The sequence below is a fragment of the Bos indicus genome, chromosome 1 (genome assembly GCF_029378745.1).
Source record: "Bos indicus isolate NIAB-ARS_2022 breed Sahiwal x Tharparkar chromosome 1, NIAB-ARS_B.indTharparkar_mat_pri_1.0, whole genome shotgun sequence".
NCBI lineage: Eukaryota > Metazoa > Chordata > Mammalia > Artiodactyla > Bovidae > Bos > Bos indicus.
This window is the reverse complement of record NC_091760.1, coordinates 53,507,717-53,527,509: the sequence shown is the minus strand read 5'-3', so window position 1 is coordinate 53,527,509 and position 19,793 is coordinate 53,507,717. Positions and strand designations below refer to the sequence as shown.

Sequence of the window (19,793 nt, the reverse complement as noted above, 5' to 3'; positions counted from 1 at the left end):
CACCAGAGGTCTCAGACATTTGGCTTTGCACTCATTGTTTATTTTTTGAAATAACTATAGACTCATAGGAAGTTCACAGAAATAAAAAATTCACAAAAATAAAACAGAACAGTACTGGGTGCTGTGTACTCTTTTCTAAGTTACCCCTAATGCTTAAATCTTGTGTAACTTTAAAAAAAAACAAAACTGGGAAGTTGACAGTGGTACAATATGTGGGTATTTCTTTGTCATTTTGTGATATGTATATTTGTGTAACTACCACTGCAATCAGGACGTAGAACGATTTCTTTAGCACAAAGCTCTCCCTCACGCTGACCTGGCAAGGACTGATTTGTTCCCCTTGTCCATAGTTTTGTCACGTTAGTGCTGTCATGTAAATGGAATCATACAGTGTGTAATCTTTTGAGACTGGCTTTTTTCGGTCAGCACAGTGCCCTTGAGATGTAACCAAGTTGTTGCCCGTATCAGTTTGTTCTCTTTCTGTGTTTTTTGGCTGAGTAATATTCCATGGTATAGGCATATCACAGCTCGTTTAACTGTTCACCTGTTTTAGGACATCTTGAGTGTTCCCAGTTTTTGGCTATTACAATCATGTAGAAGTTTTTTAGGTGGGCATAGTGTTCACCTCTCTGAATAAGTACAGATTATTTGGTTGTTTGCATGTGTATGCTTAGTTTTTAAGGGAACCATCGAACTGGTTTCCAGAGTGGTTGGTCCATTTGACACCCCATCAGCAGCATATGAGTGATCTCATTTCTTCACATCCTTGCTAGCATCTGCTGTTGTCATATCATTGTTTTGCATCCATTTTTTACTGGGAAAAAAAAAAAAAAGAACCTTCTTCCGACAAAAAGTTAACTGGAGCAGGACTGTTACAGTGGAATACAAATGTATTGTGATAATGGAACTTGCCCTCATATGGACATTGGGGATTTAGGCAATAGAAACCAATTTTTTAGGCATAGATGAGGAACTGAAATTGTGTCATAGAGAATTATACTTAGTAGAATGTGGATTAAAGGTGGCCATTCTTTGTGCCATTCTTTTAAGTATTTTAGAACTACTGTCAAATATATAGAAAATCTTTTATATATATATATTTTATATACCTCTGGTGCCTATGTATAGTATGGTACCATGGACAGAGCACAGGACTCAAATTTAGAAAGCTTTTTATATACATTTTTATTTTCTAGTTCAAGAAAATTTGGATAAGAAAGTCAACCTGTCAGGCCCTCTGTTTTTACCCACTAAATGCAGACCATTTCATCAAAGTCTTTCTCAAAATGTCTTGCTTACTTAACCAGAGATTTATTGAGCACCTACTGTGTGCTGGGCAGTGTCCTGGGCACTGGATTCAGTGATGACTAAGGCGAGATCCCTGATTTCAGGGAAGTGATAGTACAGTACCGCGGTAAAATAATCTTATAAGACCAAGTAGTTTATGTTTATTGTGTCTTTAATTTAAGAACTCTGGGAGTTAGTTATAAGTCTTACCATTTAACACATGAAGTAAGAGATTTTGAGTACTTGTTCAAAATCAGTGTCATAGCCAAGATTTTAACCTAGTTTTGTCTTTCTTTAAAACCAGTATGTTTACTACCACTGCATATGGTTGCCATGAAAACATCTTGTAAACAACCAAATTACTAAATGTAAATAATAATAGTTATATAATGTGTTACTCTTATTTGTATGTATAGTATAGTGATTCAAAAACTTAGAAGCATAAATCTTTACTTTTTTCTGAGTAAGCTCTTAGGGTTTTGTTTTAAAAGGTCTGTTCAAGTTTAGAAAAGTTGCCATTTCCGTTATTATCAACATGAAATGTGTTATGTTCCTAATGTTGACATGAAGGCATTTTGAGATCCTTGTGTTGGTTTTCTAGTGCATGTGCAAACAACCACAAATGTAGCAGCTTTAAACTGCACCCATTTATTAGCTCAGCACTTTGCAGATCACAGTTGTGGTCATGGTATAACTAGGTTCTCCATTCAGTCTTATGAGGCTAAAATCAAGATGTTTGAAGGCTGTGCTCAGGGTATGTTCCAAGCACACATGGTTGTGGAAAAATTAATTTCCTTGTGGTTGTAGAACTGAGGTCCCTGTTTCTTTGCTGGATGTCTGATGAGGGCTTCGCTTAGTTCCTAGAGGTTGCTCCATTCTTGCTCCAGAACCTCTTCCATATTTAAAGTCAGCTAAGAATAATCTTCTTCTTATTGATTCCTTTGCACATGTTGATTTTTTATTTTTTTTGGCTAGAACAATCCAGATCCTTTTAAGGTCTTATTAGGTTTGCCTCCTCTCCCTCAAGAATAATCACTCTTTTTCAAAGTCAGCTGATTGGGGACCTTAATTTACAGTCAGCAAAATCCCTTTGCCATGTGACACAACATAATCATGGGAATGAAATCCATCATGTTCACAGGCCCCATCCCTCAAGGGGAAGGAGTTTTTAAAAAAAAAAGGCTTGCAGGGGACAGGGTTTGGGAACCACCTTAGAATTCTGGCTTTGATTAAATAATTAGGGATTATATCTTAGCCAAGTCAATGCATCAGAAAAACCCCTTCACAATCCTAAAGCATCACTAAAAATGTGGCTTGAATTTATTGTGATCTTCTTTTATGGAAATGTGTTCTTTGTGCATGGAGGTGTACCTTGTATATATTTGAAGGAGTTGTTGTTGTTTAGTCACTAAGTTGTGTCCAACTCTTTTGCAACCCCATGGACTGTAGCCTTCCAGGCTCCTCTGTCCATAGGATTTCCCAGGTAAGAATACTGGAGTGGGTTGCCATTTCCTTCAGATCCAGGGATGGAACTCACATCTCCTGCATTGACAGGTGGATTCTTTACCACTGAGCGACCAGGAAAGTGATCATATACATGAGTTCAGTTCAGTTCAGTTCAGTTGCTCAGGTGTCCGACTCTTTGCGATCCCATGAACCACAGCATGCCAGGTCTCCCTATCCATCACCAACTCCCGGAGTTCACCCAGACTCATGTCCATTGAGTCGCTGATGCCATCCAACCATCTCATCCTCTGTCGTCTGCCGGGGTCCAGCCCTGGCTGGATCCAGGGATTCCCTCGGGAGGATGGCGTTGGTGAAAGGATAGATAAAAAGAGAAAAAGATAAGGAAAGAATTTTGCAGTTAAGAAAATAGAGGAGAGAAAAGAGGCTGATATTTCTTGGTTTACGCAGAAAGCCAATAAAGCCCCAGCACAGGACTTGCTCTGTTCACGTAGGCCACAGGCGCCCTCTCAAATAGCTGAAGGTGCCCCACCTTAGGCACCTTCTCGAGTGGGTCTTAGAAGCCCAGGCAGGAAAGTGAACGCAGAGGGCCCCTCCGCTCCAGGAGATCAGCCTGAAAAGGAAAAGGAAAGAGAAAGAATGACATGGGGAGACCAAGCTTCGGTGAGCAAGGCCCGCACTTTATTTTCCAAAGTAGTTTTTATACCTTAAGTTGTGCATAAAGGATAATGGGGGAAGGGGTAGAGTCATGCAAGGTCAGCAGTCCTTGATCCTTATGGAAGCCAGGCTTTCTTTCTGCAAACTTATCATATGCAAAAGTTTTAGGTGATTTACATCATCTGGCCAGGAGGCCTGTTAACTTTTCTTGAGAAAACTTATTTTTCTCTAAAGGTGATTATTCTAAAGTCAGGCGCCACCCTCCAAAAGCATTAGATAAAGTTGCATTCCTACAGGGAAAAAGTGTGGTGGGCTATAACAAGAAAAGAATTAACTCAAGGGTCCAAGGTTACAAACATTAAAGCTACTACTTACATTTCTATACACCAACTATATTAATCAATACACTCCTAGGGACACAGTAGGTAAGGGATATGGAAACTTGGCAGCAAGCATTAGCTCAACAAAGAAATCCTCTACTAGTTCTATTTTAACGATTTTAACTCTCTGAGAAGCTCTGCATTGTTAGAATATCTTAAGCTTCCCGTGCCTTTCATGGTTGGGAGGCTGTGAATCTGAACAAACCTGTCAGGCAAGCTAGAAAGTCATCAGAGGGGTTTGAATTGAAACACTCCTATTATGCCCAGGAGACTTATTAATTAGAGTTTCAAGTTGATTTTCTTACAGAGAAAGGTGGTCAGGGATAGCCCCCCGTTAATGTCAGAAGAGTTGGTGAAAGTCATAAAATAGTAAAACAGACAGATTTTGGTTTTGGGGTAGATGCTCAGGCAGGTCCGGAGGGCAGACCCCCTCGAGCTCTGACTCGCCTTGCCCATCAGAGCTCTCCTGCATGACCTTGTCATGGGTGGGGACTCCTGTGCTGGCTCCCGGCAGTCATCCCCTTCTCCTCCCGCCCCCAATCCCCCCCAGCATCAGAGTCTTTTCCAATGAATCAACTCTTCACATGAGGTGGCCAAAGTATTGGAGTTTCAGCTTCAACATCAGTCCTTCCAATGAACACCCAGGACTGATCTCCTTTAGGATGGACTGGTTGGATCTCCTTGCAGTCCAAGAGACTCTCAAGAGTCTTAAACACCACAGTTCAAAAGCATCAATTCTTCGGTGCTCAGCTTTCCTTATAGTTCAACTCTCACATCCATACATGACTGCCGGAAAAACCATAGCCTTGACTAGATGGACCTTTGTTAACAAAGTAATGTTTCTGCTTTTTAATATGCTATCTAGATTGGTCATAACTTTCCTCCCAAGGAGTAAGTGTCTTTTAATTTCATGGCTGCAATCACCATCTGCAGTGATTCTGGAGCCCCCAAAAGTAAAGTCTGACACTGTTTCCCCTGTTTCCCCATCTATTTCCCATGAAGTGATGGGACCAGATGCCATGATCTTAGTTTTCTGAATGTTGAGCTTTAAGCCAACTTTTTCTCTCTCCTCTTTCAGTTTCATCAAGCGGCTCTTTAGTTCCTCTTCACTTTCTGCCATAAGAGTGGTGTCATCTGCATATCTGAGGTTATTGATATTTCTCCTAGCAATCTTGATTCCAGCTTGTGCTTCTTCCAGCCCAGCATTTCGCATAATGTACTCTGTATAGAAGTTAAGTAAGCAGGGTGACAATATACAGCCTTGACGTACTCCTTTTCCAATTTGGAACCAGTCTGTTGTTCCATGTCTAGTTCTAACTGGTGCTTCCTGACCTGCATATAGATTTCTCAAGAGGCAGGTCAGGTGGTCTGATATGCCCATCTCTTTCAGAATTTTCCACAGTTTATTGTGATCCACACAGTCAAAGGCTTTGGCATAGTCAATAAAGCAGAAATAGATGGTTTTCTGGAACTCTCTTGCTTTTGCCATGATCCAGCAGATGTTGGCAATTTGATCTCTGGTTCCTCTGCCTTTTCTTAAAACCAGCTTGAACATCTGGAAGTTCACGGTTCACGTGTTGCTGAAGCCTGGCTTGGAGAATGTTGAGCATTACTTTACTAGCATGTGAGATGAGTGCAACTGTGCGGTAGTTTGAGCATTCTTTGGCATTGCCTTTCTTTGGGATTGGAGTAAAAACTGACCTTTTCCAGTCCTGTGGCCACTGCTGAGTTTTCCAAATTTGTGGGTGTATTGAGCGCAGCACTTTCACAGCATCATCTTTTAGGTCATATACATAATTTTATATAAAACATTGGTTTTACCCTAGAATCTCATTTTATATTTGAATATCCAATTCAGTGATCATCATACTTTTCCCATCTTACCAGTTAGAGGTACCATGTTTATGTCAATGAGAGAAGATAAATTACAGTAGTGATTTTAAACTGAGTAAGTTGTGGACACCCACCCCCTACCCCCATAGCCACACACACACAATTGTTGGAGTAAAAGCTGAGAGGGCAGTGTATGTAAAGTGAAGTGAAACAAAAGTCACTCAGTCATGTCCAACTCTTTATGATCCCATGGACTGTATAGTCCATGGAATTCTCCAGGCCAGAATACTGGAGTGGGTAGCCTTTTCCTTCTCCAGGGGATCTTCCCAACCCAGGGATCAAACCCAGATCTCCTGCATTGCAGGTGGGTTCTTTACCAGCTGAGCCACAAGGGAAGCCCAGGAATACTGGAGTGGGTAGCCTATCCCTTCTCCAGTGATCTTCCCAACCCAGGAATGGAACCGGGGTCTCCTGCATTGCAGGCAGATTCTTTACTAACTGAGCTATGAGGGAAGCCCTGGAGAGTATGTGATGTTTGGATAAACCCCAGGTGGTTTTGATAAGTTTCAGTTAAGAATCACTTAGTCAATAATGTTATTTATTCATAATCCTACCCCACATCTTTGAAATAGCTCTTATACATGTTATTTCTGCCTAGAGGTATAGAGTCAGCTGTTAGTCATCTAGTCTGTTTCCCCATCTAATTCATGATTTCCTTCTATCATACCGTAAGTAGTTGGTCATTCAGACTTTTTACATAAATGTTTGACATGAGGAAGCTGTTACTTCCCAAAGGATTTTAGTCTATTATTAGGCAGTTCTAATTCTTCCTGAAATCAAACTAAAGCTTGCAACCCTTCAATTTCTCACTCACTAGGAGGGCTGTGGTATTTCTCACCCAAGTTTCTTCTCTAAGGTAAAAATCCCCAGTTCTTTCAATCATTGCTCATAGTTTCAGCATCCCCATTCTAGTCACTTTCCTTTGTAACAGTTCCCTATTATGACTTTAAATTTGATGAGTAAACTGAACACAAGACTGGACTGCATTTGTCAAACACATCCTACCTTTGTGCTACTACCTGACTGCTGCATTAACTTTCTGATAAGTCCTGTTTCTCTGTAATCCATTCTCCTCATGGCTACCAAGGAAGATTTTAAGTAAATCATTTTTCTGTTTGACGCTTTCCAATAACTTTTCATTGTAGAATAAAATCCAAACTTTCTAAACAAGCTAATAAGACCCAGCATGATGTTAATCCCAGCAAACTCTTTCCATCTCATCGTGTATCATTAAATTTTAGTCACACTGGCCATCATTTAGTTGCTCAAACTTGCTGTTCCTTTGGTGTATCTTCTCCCCTGTCTGGAAATGGCAGGCTATTTCCAGTCCAAGGTTTGGGGCCAGTTCCTCTCCCCAGAGGCCTTTCCTTACTACCCACAAGAGTCTTGTCCCTCAGCCCCTCCCCCTCCTCAAGGCTTGGCTTCACCTAGCTTGTTCACTGCTGAATCTCAGATACCTAGAAGAAATCCTATCCATGCATGCATTCTCACTTGCTCAGTTGTGTCCAACCCTTTGTGACAATATGGACTGTAGCCTGCCAGACTCCTCCCTCCATGGGATTTTCCTGGCAAGAATACTGGAGTGGGTTACCATTCCCTTCTCCAGGAGATCTTCCCAATCAAGGGAACTGAACCACATCTCCTTTATCTCCTGCATTGCAGGCAGATTGTTTAACCACTGAGCTGCTGGGGAAACCCACCCTACCCATGGTGGGCTTTTAATAAATTTTGTGTAATAAATGAAAAATGAGTGGTCAGACCAGGTCAAACATACTTCTTATTTTCACTGGTAGATTTCTGTTAATAAATGCCAAGAATGTTGAATATCATTCTGTTGTGTAGGCAGGGAGGCCTGTGAAATAACATTTCCTTCTCAGCCCATCTTGAACATGAGATCAAATACTGGCTGTATCTTGAAAGCAGCAACCACAGGATTTACTGTCAGACCAGAAGTAGGGTGTGAGAGAAACCATGGAGTCAAGGATGATTCCAAGGCTTTTAGCTTGAGCAACTGGAGAAATGGGGTCACCACTACTGAAATGGGGAAACTGAGAGGGTAGGTTTGGTGAAGGAGTAGGGGGAACTTGTGTCAGAAGTCAGTTGCTTAATTATCTAGACCTTAGTTTCCCATATGATAAGGAGGGGTTAATTAATCCTCCTGTAATAATTGTGAGGATTTGGGGAGTTAATGATATACACAACTCAAAACAAAATAATAAAGGAAGTAGAGAAAAATAAGTCAATTAAGAATAATCATTAAATCATAGAGCTTTTACTAAATCCTTTGGGCATTTAGATGTGAAAACCTAGGGATAATTCATAAAGGTTTCTCTTGGTAGGATTTTAGACTGAATTGAAATGGATTTTTCTTGGTAAAGGAAGATGCTCAGTAATTGTTGGAAATTAAGGTATTAATTCAGAAGACATCTGTCTCTTGGTAGAGACCTGCAACCATGAGAGCATCCACCCCTCACCCAAAAAAGCTGTCTTTCATTCACTCACTATTTTTTGACTGTTGGGACCTTCAGCAACAAACCAATTGAATCTCTGCATGTGTAGGGCAAAATGTTAGATTATGGAAAGCAAATATCTGTGAGATAGAGTTTATAACATTATTATATTCTGTGGATTATTGTTAACATCTACCAGAGCTTAACATTATAAGCTAAGGTGGGAAATGCATAGTTAGCCTTACTGTATGAAAGCCAGATAGTTTCCTTACTTGCTGATAAAGAGGCAGAACAGTGGAAGATTTGAAAGAGTTAATTTTAGAAGAACATGAGTGCTTGCTTTGGATAAAATTAGGATTTCCCTCTATACAGACAAACTCTGAAATGCTTTCAGTGCATTTACTTTGCTTTATTGTTAGAGAAGAAATTTCACAGGTAAAATTATGGTCTTAAGATGCAACTAAACTTAATTTTTTTAAAGTACTCAACAAACCTTCTTTGAAGACTTAACATCACAATTTCTTTTATATAGAATGTATCATTTTATAATATCATTCTCTAGGTAACTTGTAACACACTTAATTGTTGTTGTTGTTCGGTCACCAAGTCGTATCCGACTCTTTGTGATCCCATGGACTGCAGCATGCCAGCCTTCCCTGTCTTCTACTATCTCCCACAGTTTGCTCAAGTTCATGTCCATTGAGTCAGTAATGCTGTCTAACCATCTCATCCTCTGCTGTCCTCTTCTTTTGTCTTAATCTTTCCCAGCATCAGGGTCTTTTTTAATGAGTCGGCTCTTTGCACAATTAATAGAAGCTTCCTTAATAGCTTAGTTGGTAAAGAATCCGCCTACAATGCAGGAAACCCATGTTCGATTCCTGGGTCAGGAAGATCCGCTGAAGAAGGGATAAGCTAACCCACTCTGGTATTCTTGGGCTTCCCTTGTGGCTCAGCTGGTAAAGAATCCGCCTGCAATGCGGGAGACCTGGGTGTGATCCGTGGGTTGGGAAAATCCCCTGGAGAAGGTAAAGGCTACCCACTCCAGTATTCTGGCCTGGAGAATTCCATGGACTGTAAAGTCCATGGGGTTGCAAAGAGTCAGACACGACTGAGTGACTTTCACTTCACTTCACTTAATACCTAAAGCCCCTCATGTTACTTTACACGTAAACAATCATTTGAGGCCTAATTATTCATAAATGCATCTTCTAATCTAGAGTAAGTTTGAGAAAAGCTAGGGCTCACATCTGTCCGGTTTTAGTCAGAGTAAGGTGAAGGTACCCAGTAGTATAACTTCCTCACTTTGATACCCTGAGTCAGTCTTTACAGAAAGGCGTCACTGTTAGCTTAAGATAAATTCTTGGCATTTACATGTAACAGGTATTCATTGTAGCAGTGCATAATTATAATTGTAGTTAATGTTTACTGAGCACTTGGTAAGTGCCAAGGTTTTTTTATGTATTAACTTTGTTAGCAGTCACAATAGTCCAGTGTAACAATGAGGACACTGAAGAACAAGAGGGGTTAAGACTTTGTTCAAGGTCACAGAGATTGTAAATTAGCGTTGCGTTTCAAAGCCAGACACTGTGGCTGTAGAACCTTGTTCTTAATTCCTGTGCCGTACCACCTCCTTCTAGAAGTCATAGGTTAGGGAAAATGTGGTGAAAAGCACTTATATAAATAATTTTTTGTTTCATAAGTAAAATTTGTTGTATAAGTAAATTATATGTATAGTTTGTTTATTTTAAAGGTGAACTTTTAATTCAATTATTTTTATTTTCCATCTCCACAATAATATACATTGTTGACTAGTCACAGTTAGGATTTATAAAGTGATTATAGTAAGTGTTAATTGTGATTTTTGTTTTCTTTCTTCCCAGTTTCATGGTTCTCTCCAAATGAAAATATCCTCATTGTTATTTTCCCAGTTTTGGCTATACTTCTGTTCTGGGGACAGTTTGGTATTGTGAGTAAGTATTTATTTCTATTTTTCATTTATGTTTTAGTGGTTAAATTGTTGTTTCTGGGAGGCAGTGTTGGCAAAATGTTTAATTTAGCTGAACTGTATTAGCAAGTATGATATTGTGATAAGTAAGAATGTGCAATCAATATTAATATTCTCCTTGAAGTCTATATTGTCCTTCATAGTTTACTTTGGTTCACTTTTAATTCCACAGAAGGTTTTCATTTTTTAACTTCTTAAGAATTAGCATTGTGAATCCTGATAATAACAGTACCTTGACTCAGCTGGTTTTAATGTTTACAGAACATATATAAAAATATTATTTTCTTTGGTAAAGATATGGTTACAGTCTTCATTGGTGATAAGATAGGATGTTGTAGAAGAAGGAATCAAGATGGCAGCATATAAACACCCTGAGCTTACAACCTCCCCTGGCACATCAAAGTTATAATACAACTGTTTTCAGAGCAGCTGTCTCTGAGAATGACCCAAAGACTGATAGAGAACATATTCTACAACTGTAAAGAGGAAACCACAACCAGATGAGTAGGAGGGGCAGAGATGTGGTCTGGTCAGAACCCACACTTGGGGTCCTTAAGTGGGAGGAAAATCACAGCAGTGGAGATCCTCCCTGAGGGGTCAAGCCCCACATCTGGCTCCCCATCCTGGAGGTCCTAAACCAAGTATGTGTGTGTGTGTGTGTGTGTGTGTGTGTGTGTGCGCGTGCGTGCACGCATGCATGCATGCACACACGCACATGCATTCAGTCATGTCCGACTCTTTGTGACCCCATGGACTGTAGCCCACCAGGCTTCTCTGTCCATAAAATTTTCCAGGCAAGAACAGTGCAGTTCAAGTGCCCAAAGTATCTGACCTTGAATACTGGTGGTACTTAGGTTTGGGAGAACCAGTGACTGTGGTATACCAAGACTTTGCTCTTAAAGGGTGTGTCCAAAAGCATATTTGCTTCAAGTCCCAGCACAGAGGTAGCACTTGACAGCTGTCTGGGTCAGACCCAGTGACTTTTCATGGAGAGCCTTGCTAGGAGACCATAGGCAGCTGGGATTACCCCCCAGAACTGAGATGCTGGTGGCAGCCATTTTTGTGATCTTGTAGTACCCCTCTTGATGCCTGAGCTGGTGGGCACCATGTTGGAATTGTCTCTCTCACATATTAGCACCTGGGGCTGGCACAGCCCACCAGCAGTCATGAGACTGGTAATAGTCATAGACTGACAGGTTGCACAGCCAGCAGTGTTGGGAAGTCTATCATGCCTACCAGTGTGCCTGCAGGAGTCAGCCTCACCACAATAGAAGAGCACACACAGGAGATACTTCTGGTGTATCTGGCTCTGGTGGCCATAGAGAACCTTGACACTGGGCCCCATAAGACATCTCCCACATAAGGCCACTTATCTAAGATTAGGAGGTGTAATGGACCTACCTAATATCTAGAAATAAACAGAGAATTAGGCAATATGAGGAGACAGAGGAATATGTTTCAAATGAAAAAACAAGAGAAACTCTCAGAAAAAGAGCCAAATGAAACAGATAAGCAATTTTCCTGATAAAGTGTTTAAGGTAATAATCATAAAGATGCTTACTAGTCTGGAGAAGAATGGATGAAAACAGTGAAAACTTCAACAAGGAGTTAGAGAATAGAAGAAAAGAATCCATCAGAACTGAAGAATACAATAACTGAAGTCAAAAGTATGGTCAGTTCAGTCTTTCAATCATGTCCATCTCTTTGTGATCCCCTGGACTGCAGCATACCAGCCTTCCCTGTACCATCTCCTGGAGCTTTCTCAAACTCATGCCCATCGAGTCAGTGATGCCATCTATCTCATCCTAGGTCATCCTCAAAGGACAAAGGATTGTCACTTAAAAAGTGAAGGTTAAATGACAAAAAATAATTTTTTGTAAAATCAAATGTAACTATATACAGTGAGTGTTATTTGTGTGTACAGAATAGAAAGATATAAATATGACATCAAAAACATAAAACATGGTTTGAGAGTAGGGAGGAGTAAAAACAGTTTCAGAATGTATTTGAACTTCAGTGACTATCAGCTTAAAATAATCTGCTGATAGATCCATATATGTAAACTTCATGATAACCACAAACCAAAAGCCTATAATATATACACAAAAAGTAAAGGAGAAGGAGCCCAAACACAAAACTAAAAATCATCAAACCATGAGGGAAGAAACTAAAAGAAGAAAGAAACAGAAAAGAACTACAAAAGCAATCAGAAAATAATTAACAAAATGGCAATAAAAGTGCATACCTATCAGTAATCACTTTAAATGTAAATGGATTAAATGCTCCAACCAAGAGACACAGGATGGTTGATTGGACACAAAAACAAGATCCATCTATGTGCTGCCTACAAAAAACTCACTTCAAACCCAAAGACATACATGGTCTGGAAATAAAAGGCTGGGAAAATATGTTGATGCAAATGGAAACAAACAGAAAGCTGAACAGCTGTACTCATATCAACCAAAATAGACTTTAAAACAAAGACTTTAATAGAAGACAAAAAAAGAGAAGGTGTTACATAAGGACAAATGGCTCAATCCAAGAAGAGGATATAACATTCAAAAGTATTTATGTATCCAACAAAGGAGCACCTAATGTATATAAAGCAAGTATTAACAAATAATAGGAAAATTGACAGTAATACAGTAGTTGGTTACTTTGATACTCCACTTACATCAGTGAATAGATCATCTGCACAGAAAATTACTTGTCAGGCTTCATGTAACTTATATATACATACAGATGACTCTTGAGAGTCCCTTGGACTGCAAGGAGATCAACCAGTACATTCTAAAGGAGATCAGTCCTGGGTGTTCATTGGAAGGACTGATACTGAAGCTGAAACTCCAATACTTTGGCCACCTCATGCAAAGAGTTGATTCATTGGAAAAGACCCTGATGCTGGGAGGGATTGGGGGCAGGAGAAGAAGGGGATATCAGAGAATGAGATGGCTGGATGGCATCACTGACTCGAAGGACATGAGTTTGAGTGAACTCTGGGAGTTGGTGGTGGACAGGGAGACCTGGCGTGCTGTGATTCATGGAGTTGCAAAGAGTCAGACACGACTGAGTGACTGAACTGAACTGAACAGATACACACACACACACACACATATATGAGCACACACACACACATATATATATGAGCATACACACATATATAGGATATTCCATTCAAAACCAACATAGTACACACTCTTTTCAAGTGCACAGGGAATATGCTCCAAGATAGATAATGTGCTGGGCCACAAAACAGTCTCAATAAATTTTATAAGATTTACAGACAAGCAAAAGCTGAGACAATTCAGCACCACCAAACCAACTCGTCAACAAATGCTAAAGGATCTTCTTTGGATAGGGAACACAGAAAAAGTTTATAAAAATGAATACAAAACAACAAAGTAAGTGGCAAAGGATCATACTTATAAATACTTTAAATGTAAATGGGTTAAATGCCCCAATCAAAAGACAAAGACTGGCCGAATGGATATAAAAACAAGACCCCTGTATATGATGTCTACAAGAGACCCACTTCAAATCTAGGGACACATACAGACAGAAAGTGAGGGGCTGGAAAAAGATATTTTAGGCAAATGGAGACCAAAAGAAAGCAGGAGTAGCAATACTCATATCAGAAAGTAGACTTTGAAATAAAGACCGTAATAAGAGACAAAGAAGGACAGTATATAGTGATCAATGGCTCAATCCAAGAAGAAGATATAACAATTATATATATGCCCAGCATAGGAGCAACTCAATACATAAGGCAAATGCTAATAAGTATGAGAGGGGAAATTAACAGCAACACAATAATAGTGGGGGCCTTTAGTACCCCACTCACACCTATGGATAGATCAACCAAATAGAAAATTAGCAAGGAAACACAAGCTTTAAATGATACAGAGGACCAGTTAAACCTAATTGATATCTGCATTTCACCCAAAAACAATGGATTTCAACCTTCTCTCAAGTGCACATGGGACAGATAGATCACATCCTGGGTCATATATCTAGCCTTGGTAAATTTTATAAAATTGAAATAATTTCAAGCATCTTTTCTGATCACAATGCAGTAAGATTAGATGTCAGCAACAGCAAAAAAAGGAAAAATACTATTAAAAACACAAACATATGGAGGCTAAACAACACACTTCTGAATAACCAACAGATCACCATGGACAAAATTGAAAAGGAAATCAAAAGAAACAAGTGAAAATGAAAACATGACAACCCAAAATCTATGGGATTCAGTAAAAGCAGTGCTTAGAGGGAGATTCGTAGCAATACAAGCCTATCTTAGAAACAAGAGAAACCTCAAATAAACAACCTAACTTTATACCTAAAGCAACATAGAAAAAGAGCAGTAGAACCCCAAAGTTAGTAGGACAGAAATCATAAAAATAAAAATAAAAAAAGAAATAATAAAAATCAGAGCAGAAATAAATGAAAAAGAAAGGAAGGAGACTGTAGCAAAAATCAACGAAAACTAAAAGCTGGTTCTTTGAGAAGATAAAATAGACAAACCATTAGCTGGACTCATTAAGGGAAAAAGGGAGAACAATCAAATCAGCAAAATTAGAAATGAAAATGGAGAAATCACAACAGACAACACAGAAATACAAAAGGTCATAAAAAACTACTATGAGCAATTATATGCCAATAAAACGGACAACTTGGAAGAAACAAATTCTTTGAAAAGTATAGCCCTCCAAAACTTAACCAGGAAGAAATAGAAAATCTGAACAGACCCATCACAAGCACGGAAATTGAAACTGTATTTAAAAATCTTCCAACAAACAAAAAAGCCCAGGACCAGATGGCTTCACAAGTGAATTCTACCAAAAATTTAGAGAAGATCTAACACCTGGCCTACTCAAACTCTTCCAGAAAATTGCAGAGGAAGGTAAACTCCCAAACTCATTCTATGAGACCACCATCACTCTAATACCAAAACCAGACAAAGATGCCACACAAAAAAGAAAACTACAGGCCAATATCACTGATGAACATAGATGCAAAAATCCTCAACAAAATTCTAGCAAACTGAATCCAACAGTATATTAAAAAGATCATGCATCATGACAAGTGGACTTTATCCCAGGGATACAAGGATTCTTCAGTATTCACAAGTCAGTCAATGTGATACACCATATTAACAAATTTAAAGATAAAAACCATATAATTATCTCAACAGATGTGGAGAAAACTTTTGACAAAATTCGCTTTTGTCAACACCCATTTATGATAAAAAAAAAACTTCTCCACAAAGCAGGCATATAAGGAACATACCTCAACATAATAAAAGGCGTATGCAACACACCCACAGCAAACATCCTCAATGGTAAAAAATTGAAAGTATTTCCCCTAAAATCAGCAACCAGACAAGGGTGCCCACTCTTACCACTACTATTCAACATAGTTTTGGAAGTCCTAGCCACAGCAGTCAGAGAAGAAAAAGAAATAAAACGAATCCAGATTGGAAAAGAAGAAGTAAAACTCCCACTATTTGCAGATGACATGATCTTCTATATAGAAAACCCTAAAGATACCACCAGAAAATTACTAGAGCTAATCAATTAATATAGTAAAATTGCAGTATATAAAACTAGCACACTGAAATCCCTTGCATTCCTATACACTAACAGTGAAAAAACAGAAATTAAGGAAACAATCCCATTCACCATTGCAACAAAAAGAATAAAATACTTAGGAATAAATTTACCCTCATGCGAAGAGTTGACTCGATGGAAAAGACTCTGATGCTGGGAGGGATTGGGGACAGGAGGAGAAGGGGATGACAGAGGATGAGATGGCTGGATGGCATCACTGACTCGATGGACGTGAGTCTGAGTGAACTCCGGGAGTTGGTGATGGACAGGGAGGTCTGGTGTGCTGCGATTCATGGGGTCACAAAGAGTCGGACACAACTGAGCAACTGAACTGAACTGAACAGAAACAAAAGACCTATATATGGAAAACTATAAAACACTGATGAAAGAAATCAAAGATGACACAAATAGATGGAGAAATATACCATGTTTGTGGATTGGAAGAATCAATATAGTGAAAATGAGTACACCAATCAAAGCAATCTGTAGATTCAACACAATCCCTATCAAGCTACCCATGGTATTTTTCATGGAACTAGAACAAATAACTTCACAATTTGTATGGAAACACAAAAGACCTTGAATAGCCAGAGCAATCTTGAGAAAGAAGAATGAAACTGGAGGAATCAATCTGCCTGACTCCAGACGACACTTGATGACTACAGTCATCAAGATAGTATGGTACTGGCAAAAAGACAGATATACTGATCACTGGAACAAAATAGAAAGCCCAGAGATAAATCCACACATCTATGGACTCCTTATCTTTGACAAAGGAGGCAAAAATATACAATGGAGAAAAGACAATCTCTTTAACAAGTGGTGCTGGGAAAACTGGTCAACCACCTGTAAAAGAATAAAACTAGAACACTTTCTAACACCATACACAAAAATAAACAAAATGGATTAAAGGTCTAAATGTAAGACTAGAAACTGTCAACCTCTTAGAGGAAAACATAGGTAGAACACTCTCTGACATAAATCACAGCAAGATCCTTTATGACCCGCCTCCCAGAATAATGGAAATAAAAACAAAAATAAACAAATGGGACCTAATTAAACTTAAAAGCTTTTGCACAATGAAGGAAACTATAAGCAAGGTGAAAAGGCAGGCTTCAGATTGGGAGAAACTAATAGCAAATGAAACAACTGACAAGGTATTAATCTCCAAAATATACAAGCAGCTCATGAAGCTCAATGCCAGAAAAATGAACAATCCAATCAAAAAGCGGGCCAAAGAACTAAACAGACATTTCTCCAAAGAAGACATACAGTTGGTTAACAAACACATAAAAAGATGCTCAACATCACTTATTATCAGAAAACACAAATCAAAACCACAGTGAGGTACCCATCTTACGCCGGTCAGAATGGCTGCCATCAAAAAGTCTACAAACAATAAGTGCTGGAGAGGGTGTAGAGAAAAGGGAACCCTCTAACACTGTTGTTGGGAATGCAAACTAGTACAGCCACTATGGAGAACAGTGTGGAGATTCCGTAAAAAAACTGGATATAGAACTGTCATACCACCCAGCAATCCCAGTGCTGGGCATACGCACTGAAGAAATCAAAATTGAAAGAGACACATGTATCCCAGTGTTCATTGTAGCACTGTTTACAGTAGCTAGGATATGGAAACAACCTCAGTGTCCATCAGCAGATGAATGGATAAGGAAGTTTTGGTACATATATACAATGGAATAATACTCAGCTATAAAAAAAAGAACACATTTGAGTCAGTTCTCATGAGGTGGATGAAACTGGAGCTTGTTATACAGAGTGAAGTAAGTCGGAAAGAGAAACACCAATACTGTATATTAAACCATATGTATGGAATTTAGAGACATGGTAACAATAACCCTATATGCAAGATAGCAAAAGAGACACAGATGTAAAGAACAGACTTTTGGACTATGTGGGAGAAGTTGAGGGTGGGGTGATTTGAGAGAACAGCATTGAAACATGTATATTACCATATGTAAAATAGATGACCACTGCAAGTTCGATGTATGAAGCAGGGCACTCAAAGCTAATGCTCTGGGACAACTCAGAGGCATAGTGTGGGGAGGAAAGTGGCAGGGGATGTGGGGATTCATGTACACCCATGGCTGATTCATGTTGATATATGGCAAAAACCACCACAATATTGTAAAGTAATTAGCCCCCATTAAAATAATTAATTAAAAGATTTAAATCATAATGAGCATTTTTTTCCTATTACAACAGTATGAAACTAGAAATCAGTTACAAGAAGAAAAATGGAAAAAATACAAATAAGTGGAGGCTAAACAGCTTGCTACTAAACAAATATTGGGTCACTTGAAGAAATCAGAGAGGAAATTTTAAAATACCTCGGGACAAATGAAAATGGAAACACAATGATCTAAAATCTTTGCATTGCAGCAAAAGCAGTTCTGAGAGGGAATTTTGTGGTGATACAGACATATGTCAAGAAGTAAGAAAAATCTCAAACAATATAACCTTATATCTAAAGGAACTGGAAAAGAGGAATCAGCAAGGCTCAAAATTAGTAGAAAGAAGAAAATAGTAAAGATCAGAGCAAAAATAAATGAAAAAGAGACTTAAAAAACAATAAAAAAAGATAAGTGAAACTAAGAGCTAGTTTTTTTTAAAGATAAAATTTATGAACCTTTAAGCCAGACTCATTAAGAAAAAGAGAAAGGACCCAAATATAATAAGAAATGAAAGAGGAGAAGTTATAACTGATACCACAAGAATACAAAGGACCGTAAGAGATTACTAAGAACAATTTTACACCAGCAAATTAAACAACTTAGAAGAGATACATAAATTCTTAAAAACATACAATCTCCTAAGACTGGATTAAGAAAAAAAAATAGAAAATCTGAGCAGTCCAATTACTAGAAATGTAATTGAATTGTATGCTAAGTCGTTTCAGTCATGTCCAACTCTTTGTGACCCCATGGACCATAGCTCACCAGGCTCCTCTGTCCATGGGGTTCTCCAGGCAGGAATACTGAAGTGGGTTGCCATGCCCTTTTCTAGGGGATCTTCCTGACCCAGGGATTGAACCTGGGTCTCTCACATTGCAGGCAGATTTTTTTTTTTTTTTTTTTTACCATCTGAGCCACCAGGGAAAAAAAAAACTCTGAACAGAAAAAAGTCTAGGAGCAGATAGCTTCACAGGTAACTCTACTAACATTTAAAGGAGAGTTATTAGATATCCTTCTCAAAAAATTCCAAAAAATTGAAGAGAGAACACCCTCAAATTTGTTCTATGAAACTATATTTAATCCTGATACTAAAACCAGACAAACACACTAGAAGAAAAGAAAATTACAAGCCAATATCCCTGATGAATATAGATGCAAAAATCCTTAACAAAATGGTAGCAAAATAAGTTCAACAATACATTAAAAGGATCATGTACCATGATCACATGGAATTTACCCCAGAAATGAAAGGACAGTTTAGTATCCACAAATTAATTTAATATGATATACCACATTAGTAGGAGGAAAGATACAAATCATTTGATCATCTCAATTGATGCAGAAAGAGCAGTTGACAAAATCCAATATCCAGTTATGATAAACACTCAACAAAGTGGGTATATCCAACATAATAAAGGCTATGTATAACAAACCCACAGCTATTAATAACATCATATTCAGTGAAGAACTGAAGACTTTTCCTTAAAGATCAGAAATAAGACAGGATGCTCACTCTTACTACTTTTATTCAACATTGTATTGGAATGACTGCCACAGCAGTCAGACAGGAAAAGGAGATAAAAGGCATCCAAACTGAAGAGGAAAAAGTAAAACTGTCATATTTACAGATAACATGATACTGCATTTAGAAAACTGAAGAGGAAAAAGTAAAACTGTCATATTTACAGATAACATGATACGGCATTTAGAAAACCCTAAAGACAAAGACATTGGTGAAAGAAATTGAAAACAACACAGAACCCTGAATTTTCATTGGAAGGACTAATGCTGAAGCTGAAGCTCCAATACTTTGGCCACCTGATGCGAAGAGCTGACTCATTTGAAAAGACCCT

At 38.6% G+C, this 19,793-nt stretch overlaps 1 protein-coding gene across 2 annotated transcripts in view; it reads left to right on the top strand.

The window, feature by feature from the left end:
• The window catches only part of CD47 (CD47 molecule), a 67,127-nt gene that overhangs the window by 15,021 nt on the left and 32,313 nt on the right, over nucleotides 1–19,793 (top strand). For both annotated transcript variants that reach the window (XM_070787382.1, XM_070787379.1), the window contains exon 3: nucleotides 10,012–10,101. In XM_070787382.1, the coding sequence (XP_070643483.1) occupies nucleotides 10,012–10,101 (90 nt within the window). The remainder of the gene's footprint in view (nucleotides 1–10,011; nucleotides 10,102–19,793) is intronic.